The 27,100-nt window shown below is 42.3% G+C and overlaps 1 protein-coding gene across 2 annotated transcripts in view; it reads left to right on the forward strand.

Moving 5' to 3' along the window:
- LOC128701633 (nephrin) overlaps positions 1-27,100 on the forward strand; it is a 625,789-nt gene that overhangs the window by 516,126 nt on the left and 82,563 nt on the right. For both annotated transcript variants that reach the window (XM_070101737.1, XM_070101739.1), the window contains exon 12: positions 11,698-11,995. In XM_070101737.1, coding sequence (XP_069957838.1) covers positions 11,698-11,995 — 298 coding nt within the window. The remainder of the gene's footprint in view (positions 1-11,697; positions 11,996-27,100) is intronic.

Below are 27,100 nucleotides of genomic sequence, written 5' to 3' on the forward strand. Positions count from 1 at the left end.
TGTACAGTCGTCTGCATATGCATGTGATTCTGGGATGAGATGAAGAAGGTCGTTGAAGTAGACATTCCATAACAGTGGTCCTAGCACGCTTCCTTGTGGAACACTTGCCCCAGTAGGATGTCTTGCTGATTCCGTTCCATTGAGAACTACACTTAGAGATCTACCATGAAGGTAATCACTGAGGAGACATAACGTAGAGCCTGCAATTCCCAGTGCTTGAAGTTTTGCAAAGAGACCCTGGTGCCACACCCGGTCAAAAGCACCAGCAATGTCCAGTGCTGCCACACAGCTGACTTTGGATTCATCCAGTGACTGGTGCCTCTTAGTGGAGAGGTTTAACAACAGATCAGCAGCAGAGTAACCTTTCCTGAAGCCATATTGACGATCACAAAGTAGTGAGTGGTAGTCAAAAAACTCTGTCATTTGTCTTGAGATTATTGTCTCAAGGATCTTACCAGTGATTGACAGGAGTGATACTGGTCTGTAGTTGCTGATTTCTGCTATGCTCTTCTTTTTGTGAACTGGGACTACATTTACCTCTTTCCACAGAGAGGGCCATTTACACTGTACTAGGCAGTCCTGCAAGATGCGAGTTAGAGGTGCTGCTAGCTGGTCTGCACATCTTCTCAGCAATCTTGGGCTCAACTTGTCTGGGCCCACAGCCTTTTCTTGGTCAAGCGATTTAAGAAGGAAATTCACCTCCTCCTGTCTTATTGTCACCACTGACAGTTTTGACACAGTTCTTGCAGCTAGACAAGGAGGGTCCCTTGCTGGATCAGGAACTTGCATTTTGGTAGCAAAGTGTTCAGCAAAGAGGTCTGCCTTCTCTTGACTACTAGTAGAGGTGGTCCCATCCTGTCGATTTAGAGGTGGAATGAGTTCATCAGGCAGATAACCTTGTCTGTCCTTGACCAGGGACCACCAGGTTTTGTAGCCTACCCTACATGATGCTAGCTTTCTTTTTGTGTCCACCTCCCATTTAGCAATGACCCACTTTTGAACGTCACCCATATGCCTACAGGCTTGCCTGTGCAAGTTCCTGTTATAGGTGGTAGGATGTCTCTTATACCTTCGCCATGCTTTGTACTTATCAGTAGCAGCCTCTCTACAACGAAAGCCAAACCAAGGCTGATCTGTAGGCTTTGTCACATATTGCCGGTGAGGAATGTGTTCTTGTTGTAGATTAAGGATGTGTCCAGTGAAGGCTTTCACTTGGTTGTCAACATCCCCTTGGAGAAGAGCATTCCAATCGGTGGTGGCGAGCTCAGAGCAAAGGGCTGGCCAATTACCTCTTTCCCATAGCCAGGTTGTGCGTGTGGACCCCTCACCTCGTTCTGTTGGGATCTTAAGGGTCGTAAAAACAGCCTTGTGGTCAGATGATCCAACGAAGCCGAGGGGTTGACAAGTGACTATACCTTCTGCCAGATCACTCACTACTGGGTCAAGGAAGGAGCCAGAGATGTGAGTAGAGAAATCAACAAAGTTTCTCATGTCAAATACTGCAAGAAGGTCATCAAAGTCCCTCTGTATAAGGTGTTGGTTGAGGTCACCAACAATTATGATATGTTGACAGTTGTGTTGTAGCAGAAGGGAGTCAATATTTTCCATTAGGAAGTTGATGGGGTCTGCATGTTGCCACTGAGGTCTGTACATTGCACATGCTTGTACAGAGATATTAGTGTTTATGCAGAGCTTGAAGAACATCATTTCAAGAAGAGTAGGGGTGGCAACATCAATGTGCTGGCATGTACACGTTTAGAGAAGCACATAGCAACACCTCCTCCTTGCCCTTGCCTGTCTCTTCTCATCCATGAGGTGTAGCCACACACACACACACACACACACACACACACACACACACACACACACACACACACCCCATCTTCCCCCCTCTCTCTCTTTCTCTCTCTCTCTCTCTCTCTCTCTCTCTCTCTCTCTCTCTCTCACTGTTTCTTTCCCCTCTTTCTCTTCTTCTATCCCTCTTTTTCTCCACCTCTCTTTCCCTTCCTCTACCCTTCTTTCTCTCCTACTCTCCCTCTCTTTCTCTCCACCTCTCTCTCTACCACTCTCCTCCTACCTGTCTCATACACACACAGACACACACAGACACACACAGACACACAGACACACAGACACACACACACACACACACACACACACACACACACACACACACACACACACACACACACACACACACACACACACACACGAGGGGCCAGGAGCTTGGACTCGACCCCTGCAACCTCAACTAGGTGAGTACACACACACACACACACACACACAAACACACACAGAACTTCCTGCGGGAGGTCCAGTGGGACAGAGAACTGGCAGGAAAGCCAGTAAATGAAATGATGGAATATGTAGCAACAAAATGCAAGGAGGCAGTGGAAAGGTTCATTCCCAAGGGCAACAGTAACAACGGGAAGACCAGAACAAGCCCCTGGTTTACCCGACGGTGTAAGGAGGCAAAAACAAAGTGCAATAGAGAATGGAAAAAGTACAGAAGGCAGAGAACACACGAAAATAGGGAGATCAGTCGCAGAGCCAGGAATGAGTACGCACAGGTAAGGAGGGAGGCCCAGCAACAGTATGAAAATGACATAGCATCGAGAATCAAGACTGACCCGAAACTGTTGTATAGCCACATCAGGAGGAAGACAACAGTCAAAGACCAGGTGATCAGATTAAGGACAGAAGGTGGAGAACTCACAAGAAATGATCAGGAGGTATGTGAGGAGCTGAACAGGGGATTTAAGGAAGTTTTTACAGTAGAGACAGGAAGGGCTGTGGGAAGACAGCACAGAAAGGAACATCAAGAGGGAATATACCAACAAGTGTTGGATGACATACGAACAACTGAGGAGGAGGTGAAGAAGCTCTTAAGTGACCTTGACACCTCAAAGGCGATGGGACCGGACAACATCTCCCCATGGGTCCTTAGAGAAGGAGCAGAGATGCTGTGTGTGCCTCTAACCACAATCTTCAACACATCCCTTGAAACTGGGCAACTACCTGAGAAATGGAAGACAGCTAATGTAGTCCCCATATTTAAGAAAGGAAACAGAAACGAGGCACTAAACTACAGACCTGTGTCTCTGACATGTATTGTGTGCAAAGTCATGGAGAAGATTATCAGGAGGAGAGTGGTCGAACACCTGGAAAGGAACAAGATTATAAATGAAAACCAGCATGGGTTCATGGAAGGCAAATCTTGTATCACAAACCTCCTGGAGTTTTATGACAAGGTAACAGAAGTAAGACACGAGAGAGAGGGTTGGGTAGATTGCGTTTTCCTAGACTGCAGGAAGGCCTTTGACACAGTTCCCCACAAGAGATTAGTGCAGAAGCTGGAGGATCAGGCACACGTAAAAGGAAGGGCACTGCAATGGATAAGGGAATACCTGACAGGGAGGCAGCAACGAGTCATGGTACGTGAAGAGGTATCACAGTGGGCGCCTGTTACGAGCGGGGTCCCACAGGGGTCAGTTCTAGGACCAGTGCTATTTTTGATATATGTGAACGACATGATGGAAGGAATAGACTCTGAAGTGTCCCTGTTCGCAGATGACGTGAAGTTGATGAGAAGAATTAAATCGGACGAGGATGAGGCAGGACTGCAAAGAGACCTGGAGAGGCTGGACATGTGGTCCAGTAACTGGCTTCTCGAATTCAATCCAGCCAAATGCAAAGTCATGAAGATTGGGGAGGGGCAAAGAAGACCGCAGACAGAGTATAGGCTAGGTGGACAAAGACTACAGACCTCACTCAGGGAGAAAGACCTTGGGGTGACCATAACACCGAGCACATCACCGGAGGCACACATCAACCAAATAACCGCTGCAGCATACGGGCGCCTGGCAAACCTGAGAATAGCGTTCCGATACCTTAATAAGGAATCGTTCAAGACACTGTACACTGTGTATGTTAGGCCCATACTGGAGTATGCAGCACCAGTCTGGAACCCACACCTGGTCAAGCACGTCAAGAAGTTAGAGAAAGTACAAAGGTTTGCAACAAGGCTAGTCCCAGAGCTCAAGGGAATGTCGTACGAGGAATGGTTAAGGGAAATCGGACTGACGACACTGGAGGACAGAAGGGTCAGGGGAGACATGATAACGACATACAAGATACTGCGGGGAATAGACAAGGTGGACAGAGATAGGATGTTCCAGAGAGGGGACACAGGGACAAGGGGTCACAACTGGAAGCTGAAGACTCAGACGAGTCACAGGGACGTTAGGAAGTATTTCTTCAGTCATAGAGTTGTCAGCAAGTGGAATAGCCTAGCAAGTGAAGTAGTGGAGGCAGGAACCATACATAGTTTTAAGAAGAGGTATGACAAAGCTCAGGAAGCAGAGAGAGAGAGGATCCAGTAGCGATCAGTGAAGAGGCGGGGCCAGGAGCTGAGTCTCGACCCCTGCAACCACAATTAGGTGAGTACAATAAGGTGAGTACACACACACACACACACACACACACACACACACACACACACACACACACACACACACACACACACATACACACACACACACATACACACACACACACAAACACTCACGCACACTCATGCACACACACCACATGCACTACAAAACCTAGCCCATTATTAAAAGAAGGGGACTCAGAGGGGGATGTTGAAGGCTCAGGGGATCAGAGGAAGATGGTTGTGATAAGGAAGAATAGATGGAGAATAATGTAAAAGAATGGAACAAGAGAGGGAACACAAACTAGGTGAGCTTTCTGTAAAAATAGAGAAGAGGATGAAGGCAGAGAAGAAGAAATTGGGGTCACAAGCTGAAGCCGCTGAAACCAGTATACACCCCCTAGAATATGAGGTAAATATGCTGAAGCGAGTTACAGGGCTATTGCTCAGAGGAGACATGACAGCTGAAGTAAATACTCCCCTACTAAATGAGGAGCCCAGTGGAAAAGAAGGAGACAAGATTTATGATAAGACCCTGTCAGTCCAACAAGCAGGGCCGAGGCATGTAGAGGGAGAGCTGTTAAGAGCAGGGATAGCAGTAAGTGAGGGGAAGAAGATAGAGAAGGTGACAGGCCTCATACAGAGGCAGAGCCAAGCAACCAAGAGTTACAGAAAAAAATAAGGGAGACAATGGCTATGTACAAATGGGATCCAGAGACACAGAGGGAAAGGCAATGGGAGGAGAAGAGGGAGAAGTCAGTGTTTATTCATGGGCTTCAGAAAAGCGAAGGGAGGACACATAATGAAAGACGGCAGAAAGAAAAACAGGAGATTGAAAACATCATCAAAGAAATAGGCGAGGAGGACGAATCATCAACATACAAAAGAATATTTCTAGACCATGACAAAACAAGAACAGGATGACAACAGCTGAGGAAGAAGACAGAAACAAAAAGGGTTAGGAAGAGAGACAAAGACAGAGTCAGCAGAGGACAACCAGAGCTGGACAGAGCAACAAGTGCAAGCACACACAGAACCACTCTCAGAATCCCACAGCCAAACACACTATCCCAACACAAACCACAATCCACACTTACAGCCCCCACCCCACACTATGCTGTAGAATCCCACAGCACACTGCCAGTTCTCCAACCTCCAAAAAACCCCTGAACACTGTTGGAGAGGAAACTGAAGGTATGGTACACCAGTGCTGATGGAATAACGAATAGGTGGGAGGAAAGAATCAAAGAGGCATCACTGGACATCATAGCTCTCTCCAAAACCAAACTCACAGGAATGATAACAGATGCCATCTTTCCAACGGGTTATCAGATCTCGAGGAAAGACAGAGGATGGTGGAGGAGTGGCACTGCTCATCAAAAACCAATGGGATTTTGATGAGCTGGAGAGAGGAGACAGAGGTGAAGCAAGAAACTACATAACAGGAACACTTCAGTCTGAAGGTCCCAAGGTGGTAATTGCAGTGATGTATAACCCACCACAGAACAGCAGGAGGCCAAGGCAAGAATATGATGGGAGTAACAGAGCGATGGTTGACACACTGGCCGAAGCGGCCAGAAGAGCTCATGCGAGCAGGGCAAAGCTACTGATTGTGGGTGACTTCAATCACAAAGAAATTGACTGGGAGGTCCTGGAGCCACATAGGGGCCCAGGAACTTGGAAGGTTAAGATGATGGAGGTGGTACTGGAAAGCCTCATGTACCAACACATAAGAGACACTACCAGAGAGAGGAGAGGACGAGCCAGCAAGACTGAACCTAGCATCCATCTTGAGTAGTGCAGATATTGAGGTCATCACATCTGAAAGACTCCTCAGGGCCAGTGACCATGTGGTTCTGAGCTTCGGAAACATAGTAGAGTTACAAGTGGAGAAGGAGGCAGGAAAAACAAGACGAATTAATCCAAACTACAAGAGAGATGACTACACAGGCATGAAGAATTTCCTGTATGATGTTCAGTGGGACAGAGCACTGCCAGGGAAGTCAGTAAATAGGATGATGGAGTATGTGGCAATAATATGCAAGGAAGCTGAGGAGAGGTTTGTACCCAAGGGTTAACAGAAAGAACGAGAAAGACCAGGATGAGCCCGTGGTTCACTCAGAGGTGTAGAGAGGCCAAAACTAAGTGTGCTAGAGAATGGAAGAAGTATAGAAGACAAAGGACCTAGGAGAATAAGGGGAGCAGTCATAGAGCCAGAAATGAATATGCACAGGTAAGAAGGGAGGCCCGGTGACACAGCAGCGAAAGCCAAATCTGACCCAAAGCTGTTGTACAGCCACATCACCAGGAAAACAACAGTCAAGGACCAAGTAATCAGGCTGATGAAGGAAGGAGGGGAGGTCACAAGAAACGTACAAGAAGTATGTGAGGAGCCACAAGGGACTCCAGAAAGACGGAAAGGTAGGGAACACCATCAAGTGATGGACACAATATATACAAACGTGGAAAAAGTGAAGAGGCTGCTAAGCGAGCTAGATACCTCAAAGGCGAAGGGACTGGATAACATTTCTCCATGGGTCCTGAGAAAAGGAGAAGAGGTGCAATGTGTGCCACTAACAATAATCTTCAACACATCTATCGAAACAGGGCGACTACCTGAGGTATGGAAGACAGCAAATGTAGTCCCAATTTGTATAAAAGGAGACAAGGACAACCAGCACGGTTTCAGGGATGGGAAATCCTGTGTCACAAACCTTCGAATCTCTTGCCAGCGGGAAATTCGTCTGTAAAAACTTGCATTTGTGGTCACAGTGGTGCCTATGCTAACCTTCCTATGGTGTATAATTATACCTAGTTGGACGAATCTTATTGTAGCCAGCTGGCCCAGTGACTAGCGCGTCGGTCTGGAGTTTTATGACTCTGATTGCGGCTTCTATCCCCGCCCGTAGTATGGTTTAGTCTTGTTGGTTCGTCATCTCTCTCTTATGTCTTGTTCTAAACTTGGTAATTCAGAAAGTTTTCTCTAATCACCTTCATCAACTTGGCCCTCCACGTTTCCGGTCCTTCATATTGGTCCCAGGTTTTCCAAATCGGTTTCTCATGGGTTGAAGTTGTCCATTATAAGTAGCTTCGATTTAGCCCTAAATGGTCTCCTGGCTGCTTCTGTCAACCATAACTCAACTCTTTATATTCCTACCTTGAACTCATATTAGAAGGTGGTGGTTAGAATATCACTACAACCCTATTTTGAGTCTCATGGCCTTAACTGAGCACACCATAAAGTCTTCATCCTCTTGTCTGTTTATTCTTCTCACATCTTACAAATTCCACTGACTGTGTGTGTGTGTGTGTGTGTGTGTGTGTGTGTGTGTGTGTGTGTATGTGTGTGTGTGTGTGTGTGTGTGTGTGTGTGTGTGTGTGTGTGCTTACCGGGATTTTACCTGGAGAGAGTTCCGGGGGTCAACGCCCCCGCGGCCCGGTCTGTGACCAGGCCTCTCACACGTATGAAATATTTATCTAAGGAACAGCAATAAAGTTGCTCCCGGATAAAAAGTATATATATATATATAGGTTGGGCTTGTATGTGTGTTCAGTACATTTATTATAAATAGCTCTAAAAGGCTTTTACTTAAATTCTTCAGAATTGCCTTCCACATGCTGTCGCAGAAATCCTATCTAATAGTATTACAGGACGCCTACATTGCCAGGGTAAACCCTAACAGGAAGCTGCAAACCGTTTTCAACGTAATAATGTTATTGTGTGTTAGAGGTAAAAGAGGTGAACGTTGCTGACAGACAAGAATGTTGGAATGGGAGAGAGAGAGAGAGAGAGAGAGAGAGAGAGAGAGAGAGAGAGAGAGAGAGAGAGAGAGAGAGAGTGAGTGAGAGAGAGAAGGATAGAAAATGGGAAAATGGCGGGAGAGAAAGAAATAAGAAAATATTTCTTATAATTATTCAAAATTGAGGTATAGCGACATAGAAGACTTGGAAAACCTCTCTCATTCGCTGCATCTGGAAAAATGCTGGACCAGTAGGCTGTGTTTACTTCCTTTCCCGATGGAGTGAGATATTCCAGGACAGCAACCTGGTATATTACACAACACACGCCTCGCCAGATATACCAACACAGACGACCAAAATCAATTCATAATAACGTTAATTCATATGAAAACTTATGAACAATTCTCCAGATCAAAGTAGTTCCACTGGTAACCTTAACATTGGTAATATTTGTACCAGAAACAGTAACAGGTAATTATTTTTATTAAGCCTTGATATATAGCTGAGGAAAATATGTAAATGTTATAAATGTATTTGTGAATAACAAAATTTATGTATTAGTATTTGTATTATCAGCATTAGTCGTAGTGTTATTATTAGTAATAATATTAACATTAGTAATTGTATTAGATGTAGTAGTAGTGGTAATGAAAATGAAGGTAGAAGTCGTAGTAGAAGTAGTGCTAGTAGTAGTAGTAGTAGTAGTAGTAGTAGTAGTAGTAGTAGTAGTAGTAGAATTACTATTGGCAATATTTGCATATGAAGAAGAAATTATATTATTATAGTTATTATATTCATTATCATTATTATTATGTAAGATTATTATTATTATTATTATTATTATTATTATTATTATTATTATTATTATTATTATTATTATTATCATGTTTCTGTGTTTCTTCTTTTTTTTCTTCTTCTTCTTCTTCTTCTTATTATTATTATTATTATTATTATTATTATTATTATTATTATTATTATTATTATTATTATTAGTATTATTATGTAGTGGTAGTAGTAGTGGTGGTGGTCTTGGTAGTAGTAGTAATAGTAGTGGTGGTGGTCTTGGTAGTAGTATTATTAGTAGTTGTGGTGGTGGTCTTGGTAGTAGTAGTAGTATTAGTAGTGGTGGTGGTCTTGGTAGTAGTATTATTAGTAGTGGTGGTCTTGATAGTAGTATTATTACTAGTGGTGGTGGTCTTGATAGTAGTATTATTAGTAGTGGTGGTCTTGATAGTAGTATTATTACTAGTGGTGGTGGTCTTGATAGTAGTATTATTAGTAGTGGTGGTCTTGATAGTAGTAGTATTACTAGTGGTGGTGGTCTTGGTAGTAGTATTATTAGTAGTGGTGGTCTTGATAGTAGTATTATTACTAGTGGTGGTGGTCTTTGTAGTAGTATTATTAGTAGTGGAGGTCTTGATAGTAGTATTATTACTAGTGGTGGTGGTCTTGGTAGTAGTATTATTAGTAGTGGTGGTCTTGGTAGTAGTATTATTACTAGTGGTGGTGGTCTTGGTAGTAGTATTATTAGTAGTGGTGGTGGTCTTGGTAGTAGTATTATTAGTAGTGGTGGTGGTCTTGGTAGTAGTATTATTAGTAGTGGTGGTCTTGATAGTAGTATTATTACCAGTGGTGGTGGTCTTGGTAGTAGTATTATTAGTAGTGGTGGTCTTGATAGTAGTATTATTACTAGTGGTGGTGTTCTTGGTAGTAGCATTATTAGTAGTGGTGGTGGTCTTGGTAGTAGTATTATTAGTAGTGGTGGTCTTGGTAGTAGTATTATTAATAGTGGTGGTGGTCTTGGTAGTAGTATTATTAGTAGTGGTGGTCTTGATAGTAGTATTATTACTAGTGGTGGTGGTCTTGGTAGTAGTATTATTAGTAGTGGTGGTGGTCTTGGTAGTAGTATTATTAGTAGTGGTGGTCTTGATAGTAGTATTATTACTAGTGGTGGTGGTCTTGGTAGTAGTATTATTAGTAGTGGTGGTGGTCTTGGTAGTAGTAGTAGTAGTATTAGTAGTGGTGGTGATCTTGGTAGTAGTATTAGTATTAGTAGTGGTGGTGGTCTTGGTGGTAGTAGTAGTATTAGTAGTGGTGGTGGTCTTGGTAGTAGTAGTATTAGTAGTGGTGGTCTTGATAGTAGTATTATTACTAGTGGTGGTGGTCTTGGTAGTAGTATTATTAGTAGTGGTGGTGGTCTTGGTAGTAGTAGTAGTATTAGTAGTGGTGGTGGTCTTGGTAGTAGTATTATTAGTAGTGGTGGTGGTCTTGGTAGTAGTATTATTAGTAGTGGTGGTGGTCTTGGTAGTAGTAGTAGTAGTATTAGTAGTGGTGGTGATCTTGGTAGTAGTATTAGTATTAGTAGTGGTGGTGGTCTTGGTGGTAGTAGTAGTATTAGTAGTGGTGGTGGTCTTGGTAGTAGTAGTATTAGTAGTGGTTATCTTGGTAGTAGTAGTAGTATTAGTAGTGATGGTGATCTTGGTAGTAGTATTATTAGCAGTGGTGGTGGTCTTGGTAGTAGTAGTAGTATTAGTAGTGGTGGTGGTCTTGGTAGTAGTAGTAGTAGTATTAGTAGTGGTGGTGGTCTTGGTAGTAGTATTATTAGTAGTGGTGGTGGTCTTGGTAGTAGTAGTAGTATTAGTAGTGGTGGTGGTCTTGGTAGTAGTAGTAGCAGTAGTAATAGTAGTTAATGGGTTGGACAAATATTCTTTTAGGGGGATGATTTGTGTAGGACCTGCCTAGTATGGGCCAACAGGCCTGATGTAGTGTTCCTCCTTTCAAAGATTCTTATGCTCTAATAGTAGTAGTAGTAGCAGTAGTAGTATTGTAATAGTAGCAGTAGTAGTAGTGGTGGTTTTGGTAACAGTAGTAATGTCAGTAGCAGTAGTAGTAATAGCAGTAGCAGTAGTAACACTAGTAGTAATGACAGTAGAAGTGGTAGAAAAATAAGTAGAAGTAATAAGTAATAGTAGTAGCATCATTTTTAAAGGGGTGGACCGGTAAGCCAGCGGAAGGCCTCGGTCAGATGACCAAAAGCTGCAAGGGCGAGTCATCATCTGACAAAGACCGGCGTCAAGAAACACTTGTCCTGTTTCCTGACGAACCTTACCTCCCCTAATTGTTAGTAGAAGCGGCAATAATGCTACTAGTAGTAGCAGCGGTGGTAGTAGCAGCGGTAATAGTAGTAGTGGTAGCAGTCGTACTAGTAGTGGTATTACTAGTAGTTGTTGTAGTAGTAATAGCATTCATAGTAGTCACAGCAGCACAATAAATATCAGAAATAACAAATATTACGTATTAATGGGTAATATTGTGTTCTTACTAGAATGCAGAAACTCCAATTTACTTGCTAACTCTCCTTTTATTTTTACTCCTTCTTGCATACACAAACTCACGCACATACACACACTAACACACCCACACACACACACACCCACACACACACACACACACACACACACACACACACACACACACACACACCCACACCCACACACACACTCACACACACTAAAACAATACAGCAACTCACAGCGATCCGACTTGCGTTATTCTCCTGTAAGCGACCTGGACTACGGCACCTTGCTGTGCTGGGCGACCAACGCTGTGGGCACACAGAAAACACCTTGCACCTTCACTGTGTTCCCTGCCGGCAAGCCGGACATGGTGAGCTCTTGCAATGTGTTCAACGAGACGGAGGAGAGTGTGTCTGTGTCATGTGTCCCCGGCTACAGCGGAGGTGTGGATCAGAGCTTCCTGCTGGAAGCCTGGGATGATGGTGTTGTCCGCGCGACCGATACAAGCGATGCTGCTGTTCTCCAGGTAACTGTCCTCTAGTCTGATGTAGCTGAGTTTTTGTATTTTGTTACGTCATGTATGAAAGATAATCTAAATTTCATATACAGCTGTGAAATACAATATTTCCGTCTATCTACCCAAGCAGCTTCGTTTTTTTTCACTCTGGCTGAGAACCGTCTGTAGACGATGTTCACAATGAAATGTAAACGCGATTTCTGCTAACTGAGGGTCTCCGTTTTCTTTTTACGCTTCGAAACTCCTTATTACCTTCACGTATTATTTCTTATATATGTATCACTTTACGATATAATCGGTTAAATTTTATTAAGCTGTTAGAACCTTTCATAACCAAATCTAACTTAGATTACGAATATAAGAGAAACTATCAGTATATTTATATACTGAAGAAATCAACGTTTGGGAAAGAACATGTGCCTTCATCTGCACTTTTCATTCATTTAATTGTTTCACAAAGGAATTAAATTGTAAAGAAATTTAATTTCTCTGTTCTAGATTAATTGCATGCTTTGTCGTCCTTGTTATAGCTAAATTGCTCTTATTTACCTCTCCGAAACAGACCAATTGTCCTAATTAAGGTTTTTAATAGCATTTACACATTTTTTTCATGTATGTTTCTTTGTTTATTCTGTGTTCTTGTTAATTTAGTTGTTATATTTTGCAAGTCATAATATTCTGATGAATGGCATGAAGAAACTCTAATAATGCTCAGCTGAGTGCATTGTAAACATGTGTGATGATCAGCTGAGTGACATCAATACGTGCAACGATCAGCTCATTGACAAATACATGCATCTGTAATGATCAGCTGAAGCCGTAATCATCTGAGTGACATAAACATTCATCTGTATTAATGAATATAATGACATGCAGTCATTAATGATAATCTCTTGAGAGACACAAACGTATGTAATAATCAATCATTCACGTTTAATGATCAGCTGAGTCACACAAACACGTGTAATGATCAGCTGAGTGACAGACACGTGTAATGATCAGCTGAGTGACACAGACACGTGTAATGATCAGCTGAGTGACACAGACACGTGCAATGATCAGTTGAGTGACACAGACACGTGCAATGATCAGCTAAGTCACACAAACACGTGTAATGATCAGCTGAGTGACACAGACACGTGTAATGATCACCTAAGTCACACAAACACGTGTAATGATCAGCTGAGTCACACAGACACGTGTAATGATCACCTAAGTCACACAAACACGTGTAATGATCAGCTGAGTGACACAGACACGTGTAATGATCAGCTGAGTGACACAGACACGTGTAATGATCAGCTGAGTGACACAGACACGTGTAATGATCAGCTGAGTGACACAAACACGTGTAATGATCAATTGATTGACACAGATATACACTTGTAATGATGAACTGACTGACATAAACATTCACGTGCAATGATCAGCTGACTGACATAAACATTCACGTGCAATGATGAGCTAAGTGACATAACTGACATACCGCAACAATTGTGTTGCAGTAATAGAGTCAAGATTGCCAAGATATGTCAAGAAAACATTCATAAAACAGTACAGCCCATGAAATAGCTCCTGATAACAACATGAAAATTGATTCATAAATAAAGCGAGACAGGGAAGAAAGGCGAAGCAAAAACTTACTGAATATCGTAATAATGTTGGTAGACTTACCCACAATATGTTAGGTATAAGGACACAAGTTCAACTAATGTGAAATTTTGTTGTGGCAACGTTTCGCTCTCCAAGAGTTTTTTCAAGCCGTTAGTTTGACAACAATAAAATGTTACATTAGTTGCACTTGCATCCTTTTACCTCCCTTTATATCTATTATACAAATAGCTGGATTGCAAGAAATACAATTAATATGCTAATACTAACTGCATGTGTAAGAAATGTAGATGTATTTGTAATAACTAAAATTTTGGTCAGTCTGCAAAATAGGGAAATACATGGTTTAGAAAGACACGTAAGCAAACACTATAACATATTTATTAGAAAACGTTTCGGTCCTGGGACCTTGATCAAGGTCCCAGGACCGAAACGTTTTCTAATAAATATGTTATAATGTTTGCTTACGTGTCTTTCTAAACCAGCTTGTCGGTATTTATTACCAAGGTTTATACCAGGGAAATACATGCTGAATTCAGCATAGATGGGTACACATTAATTAATACATATAAAGCCAACAGGAATGGGGGTGATGAGTTGCTACGCATGTTAAGGAAAATTTAAACAGTTGCATCAACAAAGATATGAAGATGGAAGAGACGAATACAGAATCTGTTTGGCTGCAATTTTTCGAAGGGCATTAAAAACTAATCTTAGATGTGATCTATAGGTCCCCAAATTTAGAAAGTAATCAGGGTAAACTTTTTTTTAGAACACAATTGCTCAGGCATCTAGAAACGAAAATATAGTTTTAATTGTATGTTTTTAACTTTAAAATAATCGAATAAGTAAACTCGAGTCTAGCAACTTTCTTGAGATGGTCCAGAACTGCTTTTTGAACCAGTTTGTCAGAACCCACTAGAGAAAATAACCTGCTGGACTTGGGGAAAATGATCACAATTACCATAATAACAAAGTTAAGGTCCTTAGTTATCATGCTGCATATTATATTGAGTAAAGTGATTACCTGAGAAGTGCATATTTGGGTAACGTGACTAAGGACTATCATTGTGATCGTTGTCAATACGTCATATTCCAGAGCATTGTACAAGCTAACCAAAGCTGCTTACATTCAGACAGAGAATTTAGGTCAAACATGAATGAACCTAAATAAATTAACAATAGACTCAAACATCTCCTGCTAATCAGAAATGAAGGGGTCATTGTAATGAACAATATATTCAGTTTATGAGAGAAGTCTTAAAAAGGGTAAGAAAAGCTAAAAGAGAATATGAGATTAAGGTTGGTGGGAATCAAAGACTAATCCTGGGTTTCTTCCAGGTATAAAGGAATAAGCTTACTGTTAGTGACGAAGAAATATGTACCATTTTCGACACTTATTTCCTCTCTGTTTTTACATAACAGGATACAAACGAAATTTCAGCAGTCAATAATTTGATTGTTCAGGACAAAAATAAATTATGTAATATCACACTCACTAGTAACATTGTTTTCAAACAACCAGACAGATCGAAGCCAGACTAGTACAGGACCTTGAAGCTTGAGTTTAAGGTTTTTACAGGGATGGAAGGAGGAACTTAACCAACCATTACCTAATCGCTTCAACATATCACTATAAACAGGTATCGTACAAAATAAATGCTTCATATTATAGACCACTCAGCTAATCCTCAGTGAGAAAGATGATGGAATCAATAATTGCCAGTGCAAACTGAAGCTACTTTGAAAGTTATAATTTGATCAACGAATCTCGCCACGGTTTTATACAGGGAAGTTCTTACCTTACCAATTTAGTAACCTTTTCCACCAAGGTATTCTAGGAGGGAGACCAGTATAAAGAATAGGAAATGATGTATTTGAACGTCAGTAAGTCTTCTGATATAACTCACACAGGAGACTGATTAAGAAAGTAGCAACATATGGAATAGGATGAGAAATAATCTCCTGGATAGAGGCATAGCTGATCGATAAGCAACATGGAATTTGTATTAATGAGTAGAAATAAAAATGAGGACGTCCTATGAGTGGCGTTCCACAAGGGTCAATGTTGGGACCCTTCCTGTTCACAATCTTCATAAGCGACATTGTCTAGGGAATAAATAGTGGAATAAGTAATTCTGTTGATTATATTCAAATAGGTTGTAACATAATTTCTGGTGTGGACACTAGAAGCTACAGGATTACCTGGAAAAGTTGTTGTTATTGTCTCAGTTAAGCCAGATGCGGCTCAGTTGAGACAAGTGTAATGTTCTAGTCCTAGGAAGAAGATATTACTATGGTACTTAAAAAGTAAAGTATGTAGGTCTTAGTGATAGTGAATGCAAGAAAGATCTAGGATTTCTGGTTAGCAGAAATTTAAAGCCGGGAAAAGAGTGCTTTAGTATTCACAATAAAACTAAGAGAAGTCCTAAGGTTATACTTCAAATTGATTTCTATTTGGTTAGACCTCATTTAGATTACGCTGCTCTGTTCTGGTGTCCATATAAAAGGATGTACAAAAATATCTTCCTAAATTTACAGAGAAGGAAGACTTAATGAGGCCATGTATTGAAAATCTTCTCTCTGACGATAGGCTGACGGCACTGAGCTTGCATTCTTTGGAAAGGTGTTAAATCAGGAGAAATATGAGTGGTGTATAAATGGAAAACAGAAATAAAAGGAATGTCAATAGCGTGTTGAAAAAATCTAACCAAGTTAAAACTCCAAGGAATGGATTCAAGATGGAGAAATTTAGATTTAGAAAGGATAGTGTTAAGTTGTAGACGAGTGGAACAAACTCCCAGGTAACGTCATTAAGACAAGAACGTTGGGTAGCTTTATATATAAGTTGGATATGAGGATATAAGTGTGGGTAATTGCAAATTGGACCTGCCTATATGAGCCAGTAGACCTGCCTAGTATGGGCCAGTAGACCTGCTGCAGTGTTTCTTCTTTCTTATGTCCCTTCTCATCAGATAGCCACGGCGTGAACATTAATGTCTTTAGTTGTTTGCCTTTTCCATGTCCTACAACATAATTATTTCGATCAAAGTGTTTTATCGAACATTCTTATGAGAGACATTATTTTAATGAAGAATTAGTGGTTTCAAGCATCTACTTGACACTCAGTTCCCTCTTATACATACACAACGGTAAAAACTGACAAAGGTTATTAAAATATAAACTCTCCCAAGGGTGGGGTTCGATCCTGCTGCAAGTCAGCCCCAACCCGATCCAGTGGCTCTTAGCCACTGGATCGTAAATGCTACAAAAACGATGATTCCAACAGTGTGTGTTTTTACAACAGCACCAAAAGACGTAGAATTTTCTGGAAGCATCTTCCAGGTCACCACCAGCGACAGGATCCACAACTCATATTACCTCAGTGCCGGTGACGATGATGCGATTCTTTTTTCCAAGCCTATTTCAAGCGTCACGTGACTAACAGTAATAGAGTCAGACTCTGGGCGCCATTATTTCATCCGTGAAAAATTACGTAGGACCTGCCTGGAAGCTACGACTAAAGGTTTTACGTTGCCACCCACACACGCAGCGAGGCTCCACACTTCATCTAGTGGTTAGCAAGGCAGTAACAATATTACAGGTGAGAAATGTAATCTGTTATTTTGGCAGCTATTTTCACGTACATATGTGGCCGTATATATTTGTTTCAATTATAGGATGATACATTGTGTGTGTGTGTGTGTGTGTATGTGTGTGTGTGTGTGTGTGTGTGTGTGTGTGTGTGTGTGTGTGTGTTTGAAATATATTATATATATATATATATATATATATATATATATATATATATATATATATATATATATATATATATATATATATATATATACATATATATGACGCTTCAGACCACTAGACCACTGGTCTAGTGGTCTAAAGGGTCATGCGTATATATATATATATATATATATATATATATATATATATATATATATATATATATATATATATATATATATATATATATATATATATGTATATATATATATATATATATATATATATATATATATATATATATATATGTATATATGTATATATATATTCAAACACACACACACAAACACATGAGCACTGACACCACACGATCCGCACTATACCTCCCTCCACCCTCTCTCACTTAAGCACACAGCTACCCATTCCCACTTCCTACCCATTCCCTATAATCCATTACTCCCTACCCACTCCCCCTAATCCATCACTCCCTCCTCACTTCTCCTAACCCATCACTCCCTACCCACTTCTCCTAATCCATCATTTCCTTCCCACTCCCGCTAATCCATAACTCCCTACCCACTTCTCCTTATCCATCCCTCTCTACCCTCTCCCCCTAATCCAACCCTCTCTACCTTCTCCCCCTAACCCATCCCTCCTTACCCACTCCACCTAATCCACCATTCCCTGTGCACTAATCCATCACTTTCTACCCACTCTCTCTAATTTAACACTCCCTACCCACAACCTCTAATCCATTACTCCCTCTCATCCATCAATCCCTACCCACTCCCCCTTATCCATCCCTCCCTACCCATTCCCTGTAATCCACCACTCCCTACTCACTCCTTCAAATCCATTACTCACTACCCGCTTCCTCTAATCCAGCACTCCCTACTTCCCGTCCAATCCTCTAACTCCCGCACTCTCTCCGTTGTGTGAGTACACAGACATACACACACGCAAATATTCAACCTCACACAAACACATATATACCATCACATACATACAAATAAATTCTCACATACACATTCACATAAGCATCCACACACACACATTCACACACGCACGCACGCACACACACACACACACACACACACACACACACACACACACACACACACACACACACACACACACACACACACACACACACATACAAATGGGAGCTACAAGTCACTGCAGCAGAAGCTAAGAATCAGAGCTTAGAAGAGGAACTAAAAAAGCTGAAACAGTCCAAAGAACCAAAGAGCAGTATGGCCATAACATCGGGAACTGCTACATTAGTCACAAACGAGGGGACTGTAGGAAACAAAGGAGTTAAACTGTATGCGGAGGCCCTATCAGACTACCCGGGAAAAGACGAGGAGCACACCAGGAACTAAAGAAAATGAAAGAGAAATGCTATATGCAGAGGCCCTAACAGAGCACAGCAGTTCCCAGGAAAAGCCGAGAAGAGCAAATGACAAACCACTGAGCACAGGGACATCAGACGGAGAAAAGATTGAAGGAGGAAACGCTACAGTGGAGGTAATTAAATCGACACTGGGGATGCAAAGAGAAATGCAGAGGAAGGATGAAAGGGAGAGGTCTGTTTTTGTTCATGAGCTCCAGGAAGTTGAACGGGAAACTTATGAAGGAAGAAGACAGGAGAAAAAAGCAATTAAAAGTATCATGAAAGCAATAGGAGAGGATGACATAACCCAGATGACAAATTTTCTGAAAATAGGGTGGTTTGCGAGAGGAAAAACGGCCAATCAAAGTGATTTTCAAAGCAGAATCAGCTCAAAACAGGATCCTGAAAGAGAAAGCACGACTAAGAGACATGCAGATGTACCGGAGGATGTACCTCGACGATGACAGAACACAAGAAGGCAGAAACTGAAAGAGAGGGTACAAAGATGCATGGAGGAAAGAGAGGCAAAGACGGAGATGAGCAAAAGAACCCACACTCAGGAGGAAGACCAAATACAACCTCCCTCAGAACCACCTACAGAAGGACCTCAACCATGGCAACCCCAATGCAACCAAAGAAACTAACCCAAAACCCACACACTGTACCCACTGCCCCCACACCCATCATCACACACTCCACCCCACAGTAACCCCCCATAGTTCCCAGCCAGGTCTCCCGATCCCCCAACCCCAACGTTCTTCCCAGTTGAAGGTTTGGTATACGAATGCTGATGGAATAACAAATAAATGTGAGGAGTGACATGATAGAATCAATGAGACTTCCTCAGACATCATAGCACTCACAGAAACAAAACTAACCAGGATGATAACAAACACAATCTTCCCGCCTGGATGTTAGAGCCTGAGGAAAGATAGAGGGAGCAGACAGGGAGGACTAGTTGCACTGCTCATTAAAAACCAGCGGGTATTTGAGGAAGTGGAAAGGATGAACGAAATGGGCGAAAGAGCCTATATAGTAGAAACAATTCAGTCTGAGGGACACAAGGTAGTCATTGCAGTGATGCACAACCCGCCACAGAACTGCAGGAGGTCAAGAGAAGAATATGAAGAAAGCAACAGAGCAATGGTGGATACACTAGCTGAGGTGGCCAGAAGAGCTCACACGGGTAAAGCAAAGCTACTATTCATAGGCGATTTCAATCACAAGGAGATTGATTAGAAAAACCTGGAGCCACATGGGGGTGTAGTGGAGGCAGGAACCATACATAGTTTTAAGACGGGGTATGATTAAGCTCAAGGAGCAGGGAGAGAGAGGACCTAGTAGTGACCAGTGAAGAAGAGAGTCCAGGAATTATGAATCGATCCCTGCAACCACAAATAGGTCCTTACAAATAGGTGAACACACACACACACACACACACACACACACACACACACACACACACACACACACACACACACACACACACACACACACACACACACACACACACACACACACACATACATGCACACACACATACACAATCATACACACATACACACACACATGCACATATACAGTCACCCATATAAATTGAAAATGAGGTCTCAGATCTGAAGCTGGAGACTCAGGGAACAGGAGGAAGATGAGCCTGAGAAGAAGGAGTGGATGAAGGAGCTATGACACAAGATGGACCAGTTGTGGGAAAGCAGACTAGACGAGTTTCTCATGAGAATAGAAAAGAGGTTGGAGGCAGAGAAGAAGAAGTGAGAGTCACAAGCTTAAGTTGCAGAAGCCAAGATATTGTCCTTAGAAGATAAAGTAAAAATGCTGAAGTGAGATATAATGCCAAAAACCAGAGGAGCCATGGCACCGGGAGCAGGTACCCCAATATTAAACGAGGGGTCCATAGGAAAGAAAGGAGACAAAACTTACATTGAGGCCCTAATAGGTCACCAGGAAAGATCGAGAAACGAAAGGGAGAAGGTGTGTGTGTGTGAGGGAAGGGTGCAGGTGGAGGAGACAGGCCCCATGAGGAGGCACAACCAGCCCACCAGGAGGTACAGGAACTGAAAAGGGAGGCTCTGGCTATGTATAAACAGGGCCCAGAGACGCAGAGGAAAAAGCAATAAGATGAGGACAGAGAGAGACATCAATCTTCATCCACGGACTTCAGGAGAGCGAAGGGAAAACTTATGATGAAAGGCGGCAGAAAGAATAACAAGAAATTAAAAGTATCAGCCAAACAGGAGAGGAGGCCATGTCTGAGCTAATAAATTTTCAGAGAATAAGGGGGTACCAGAAGGAGAGAAATTGGCCAGTCATACTGATTGTCAAGACAGAAATGGTGTGAGACAGGATCCTGTAGGAGAAACCACAGCTAAAGGAATCAACAACAGTCTAATGGGTGTTCTTAGACTGCGACAGAATGAGGACAAAAATGACAACTGAGAAAAGGGACATTAGAGACGAAGGGGGCAAGAAAGAGAGACAAGACTAGAGTCTGTAGAGAACACCCAGATTCGAGTGGAGCAGAGTATGCAAACACAGACAGAACCCCTCTCAGAACCCTGCAGGAAAACACACACACCCATACTCACAATCCCTACCCCAAAATATGCAGTAGAATCCCATAGCACCCTGCTATAACAACCACCTCCACACCCACAAACCTCCCGGAATGCAGTGTTTGAGAGGAAACTGAAGGTATGGTACACTAATGCTAATGGTATAACAAATAAGTGGGAAGAGTGGCATGAAAGAATCACAGAGGCATTACCAAACATCATAGCCCTCTCAGAAACCAAGCTCTCAGGAGTGATAACAAATGTCATCTTTCCAACTGCATATTAGATCCTGAGGAAAGACAGAGGGAACAGGGGTTGTGGAGGAGTGGCATTGCTCAGCAAAACTAATGGGATATTGAGGAAATGGAGAGAGGGGACAGAGGAGAAGCAAAGGACTACATAATACGAACACTTCAGACTGGAGGTCCTAAGGTGGTGACTGCAGTGATGTATAACCCACCACAGAATAGCAGGAGGCCAAGACATGAATATGATGAGTGTAACAGAGAAATGGTTGATACACTTGTTCAAGTGGCCAGAAGGACCCATGTGACTTCAATCACAAAGAAATCCACTGGGAAAACCTGGAGCCACATGGGGGCTCAGAAACGTGGAGAGCTAAGATGCTGGAGGTAGTACTGGAAAACCTCATGCATTAACACATTGGAGATACTACCAGAGAGAGGGGAGATGAAGAACCAAGAAGACTGGATCTAGTATTCACCTTAAGCAGTGCAGATATTGAGGACAACACATATGGAGGGCCCCTTGGTGCTAGTGATCACGTGGTTCTAAGCTTCGAATACATAGTAGAGTTACAAACAGAGAGGGAGGCAGAAATGGCAAGAAGAATGAAGTCAAACTACAAGAGAGGGGACTACACAGGCATGAGGAATTTCCTCCATGAGGAAATTTTTCATGGAAGAACAGTAATACAGTAAAAGATGATGGACTATGTAACAACAGTATGCAAGGAAGTGGAGGAGAGGTTTGTTCCAAGGGCAACAGACACAATGAGAAGGCCAGGACAATCCCTTGGTTCGCCCAAATGTGTAAAGAGGCTAAACCCAAGTGAACTAGAGAATGGAAGAAGTATAGAAGATAAAGGATGCAGGAAGAAAACAGCAGTCAAAGACAAGGTAATCAGACTGAGGAAGGAAGGAAGGGAGTTTACAAGAAACGACCTTGAAGTTTGTGAGTCAAAGAAGTATTCACAGTGGAGATAGAAAGTACTCCAAAAGGACTGAGAGGTGGGATACAACAAAAAGTGCTGGACACGATACATACAACCGAGGATGAGGTACAGAGGCTGCTAAGATAACCAGATAACTCAATGGCGATGGGGCCGGATAACATCTCTTCTGTGGTCCTGAGAGAGGGAGCAGAGGCACGCTGTGTACCACTAACAACAATCTTCAACACATCTATCAAAGCAGGGCGACTACTTAAGTATGGAAGACAGCAAATGTCATCCCAATTATTTAAAAAGGGGACCGAAATGCAGAATTGAACAACAGACCAGTGTCACAGACATGTATTGTATGCAAAGTCATGGAGAAGATTATCAGAAGAGTGGTGGACAACCTACAAAGGAATGAGCTGATAAACGACACCAGCACGGATTCAGAGACGGGAAATCCTGTGTTACAAACCTACTAGAGTTCTATTACAAGGTGAAAGCAGTAAGAAAAAAGACAAGGGGGAGGGAAGATTGCGTTTTTTTTGGACTGTAAGTAGGTTTTTGACACAATTCCACACAAGAGACTAGTGCAAAATCTGGAGGACCAGGCAGGTATAACAGGGAAGGCACTACAATGGATCAGAGAATACCTGATGGGAAGACAGCAACGAGTAATGGTATGTGATAAGGTGACAGAGTGGGCGTTTGTGATGAGCGGGGTTCCACAGGGGTCAGTCCTACGACCGGTGTTGTTTCTGGTATATGCGAATGACATGACGGTAGGAATAGACTCAGAAGTGTCCCTGAAGTTAATGAAGAGAATTCAGTCGGAGAAGGATAAGGCAGTACTACAGTGAGATCTGGACAGAGTGCAGGCCTGGTCCAGCAACTGGCTCCTGGAGTTCATCCCCACCAAGTGCATGAAGATCGGGGAAAGGCAAAGAAGACCGAAGGCAGAGTACAGTCTATGGGGCCAAAGACTGCAAACCTCACTCGAGGAAAAGGATCTTGAAGTGTGAATAATACTGAGCACATCTCCTGAGGCGCACATCAACCAAATAACTGCTGCAGCACATGGGCGACTAGCGAACCTAAGAACAGCATTCCAACATCTCAGTAAGGAGTCGTTCTGGACCCTGAACATTGTGTACGCCTGGCCCATATTGGAGTATACAGCTCCAGTTTGGAACCGTCACCTGGTCAAGCACCTTTAGGAAACTAGAGAAAATGCAAAGGTTTCCTGACGACACTGGAGGACAGGAGAGACAGGGGCCGACATGATAACGATATATAAAATACTGAGAGGAATGGACAAGGTGGACATAGACAGGATGTTCCAGAGACTGGACAGCGTAACAAGGGGTCACAATTGTAAATTGAAGACTGACGAGTTGCAGGGATGTTAGGAAGTATTTCTTCAGCCATGGAGTTGTCAGAAAGTGGAATAGTCCGGAAAGTGAGAGAATGCAGGCAGCTACCATCCATAGCTTTCAGAAGAGGTATTATAAAGCTCATGGAGCAGGGAAAGGGTAACCTAGTAGCGATCAGTGAAGAGGCGTAGCCAGGAGCTATGACTCGACTTCTGCAACCACAATTAAGTGAATACAAACAAACACACACACACGCGCGCACGCACACACACACACACACACACACACACACACACACACACACACACACACACACACACACACACACACACACACACATACACACACATACATACATAAACAAACACTCTTAAACACCGCTTAATTCCAGTAAGGTGAACTACGTGTTGCTGTACATGCACATGAATCACCATAAATACAAGGTGTGTATGTAATATAGCTCATAAAAACTTAATGGACACACCCCTTGTTTATCTTTCACTCTCCTACACCACCAACTCCATTATTTATTGAATTTACGAAAAGAGAAAAATTCTTTGTGGGTCATAAAGAGCTAATAAATTTAGATGGTGTAGGAAATGCCATCTCTTTCATTTGAGTTACAAGAGGCATTTAACCTGTGCTCACCTATATGTACTCATATGTCGTTGCTGGAGGTAAATTTCGCACTCTCTTGATTTCATAAGCTCAGTCATTGATATTTGTAAGGCTATGTATGGATCTGCATCTACTGCTTCACTGCTCAGGTACTTCCACTCACCGTTCGCCAGGAAACGATCCTAACATCCCTGTGACTCGTCTGCCCCATTAACTTTCAGCTATGTCCACATGTTCTCGTTTCCAGCCTTTCGGAGAGTTTGTCCCTGTCCTCTCAGTATTCTGCATGTCGCTATCCTGTCACCCCTTGTCTTTCTGCTCGTTAATGCCATTAGGTTCAGGGCCTCTATTCTGTTATCATAGCTCATACCCAGGACTCCTTTGCAAAACTCTGCGTTTTCTTCAGTTTCATAAAATGTCTAATACGAAGAGGGTTCCGTACTGCCGCATACTCCAGAATGGGCCTGACATGCATATTCAATACATTGTTTCGTTTATGATTCCTTGTTGATGTTCCTGAAGGCCAGTCTTAGATTTACCAGACGCATCTCCTACAGAAGTTTTTAGGTTGATTTGTGCCTCAGGCGATATGCTCTGTACGATGCTTACCTTGAATTAGGTTTGCAGCCGGTATACTCCGATCCTGTACTCCGTTTGCAGTTTTCTATGCCTCTTCCTATTTGTCATAACTTTTTATTCCCTGGGGGGTTATATACTAAAAGAAAAGGCCTGTAGCACCTGGCTGTAATTTAAGTAACCAAACAAGGATCATGTCAAGAGTAATAAAGGCAAAAAAAAAAAAAAAAACACGTGTAGTTTTTATGAGTATCAATATTTCCCCATTACCAATATTTACAATATGTACAGAGTGTAATAGAAGCACAGTGTATGCAGATACCATACTAATTAAAATTACTGTATGAGAGCAAGAAGAGTTTGCGCAATGTTATAGGCTTACAACTCATAAAAATGAGACAAGTATGTGTATTTAGTCGTAGAAAGTGAGAGACTGAGTCCAGACCATCGGTTTACATATTACAGCAGTTCATTTGGGGTCAACCCATTCACCATGATTGGTTGATATCTAAACCAGGCAGCTATTCACAACCCAGCTGCTGGCCCCTCCAGTTGTACAGACCATAACTACCAGCTTAGCTAATTACAAGAAATACAAAAAGGAACTGTATGCAGCACCCTGAATAAAATGTAACGAATTTGAAATACACTGTACCCCCATCCCTAGAGAACTGTTTCAGCTGGTGTTCCTTAGGTGGGTAGTGTGTCACCATGGCAAAAATAAGGAACACTAGCTAATGGGGCCCATCTTTTCTCTTTTACCATTGTACACAGCTGGCATCGCTCGACAAAAAATGATTGCAAAAATGAAGCAAAAAAGTTTTCTTTTGGAACTTACTGAATTACCGAAGTGAAGGGAAACACAAATAACCCGCACATAGAAGAGAGGAGCTTACGACGACGTTTCGGTCCGACTTGGACCATTTACAAAGTCACACTAACCAGAAGTGGAGCAGGACAGCTATGTATAGGCAGGAAGAGGTAGTGGTGGTAGTAGTAATAGTAGTAGTGGTGGTGGTGGTAGTAGTGGTAGTAGTAGTAGTAGTAGTAGTAGTAGTAGTAGTAGTAGTAGTAGTAGTGGTAGCAGTGGGGAACTAAGGAGGAGGAACCAGTCAAATATAAAGAAAGGGGAGCACTGCAAGGGAGCTAGGTGCCCATAGAGGGAGAGCAAGTGCACAGAGGTGGGGGAAACGGGAAGTGATGAAATAAATAATGAAGGAACAGAAACACACGACAGAAGAAAGACAAAAAAAAGGAAAGAGGAAAGGGTTATTTGTGTATCGTTTCAGTCACGGTATTGTGCCTTTTTTTATTATTTATGTGAAGGGAAACCTTTAGCTACTGGAAGGAGCAGTATACAATAGGGCCAACAATTGTCCAAAACTCTTGCAGACAGCAGCAATGGGTCCCTCCCCCCACCACGAAACAACCCTCACTATGTATACAATGGAAATAAGTTTTAGAGTGAATTAAAAAGACAAAAAGAGAAGCTAGTAGTTAGACAATGGCAAAAGCAAACTTAACTCATTGACTTCTTGTAAGGCGTCAGTCTCAACATCGGGGTCTATAGGGACAGAAGGCACAGTCATAATCAGGCAGCAAGGTGGTTAAAAGAGTTAATCTGATTGATGTGGTTGACTTCCTCCTTCACAGATCGGTCAAGAAAGATCACCGTGTATTTATGGTTAGACTTTTCCACCACCTGCACTTGGTCAGTAAATCTCACCTTCAGAGTGTAACTAGTTACAGGTCCTTGGATACTAACTGTATCTCCTGTGTCAAAAGAACGAACTTTAGATGCCATTTCATACCTCTGTTTCATGTCACCCTGGGCTTTCTTAAGGTTGTTCTTAGTTATTAGACGTACTAGGTATAGCCTTGTCTTATAATAGCGTAGATTGTTACTCTTGGTGTCTTTCCCAGTCAGCTCGCTTTGAATACTTTCGGAAGTTCTCTCACAATGTGTCCAAACATCACTTCGAAGGGGCTGTGCCCGGTGGATTATTAAGCTATCGATCTCATAGCAAACAGTGGAAAAGGCAAGGATTTATCACAGTT

The sequence above is a fragment of the Cherax quadricarinatus genome, chromosome 78 (assembly GCF_038502225.1).
Source record: "Cherax quadricarinatus isolate ZL_2023a chromosome 78, ASM3850222v1, whole genome shotgun sequence".
NCBI lineage: Eukaryota > Metazoa > Arthropoda > Malacostraca > Decapoda > Parastacidae > Cherax > Cherax quadricarinatus.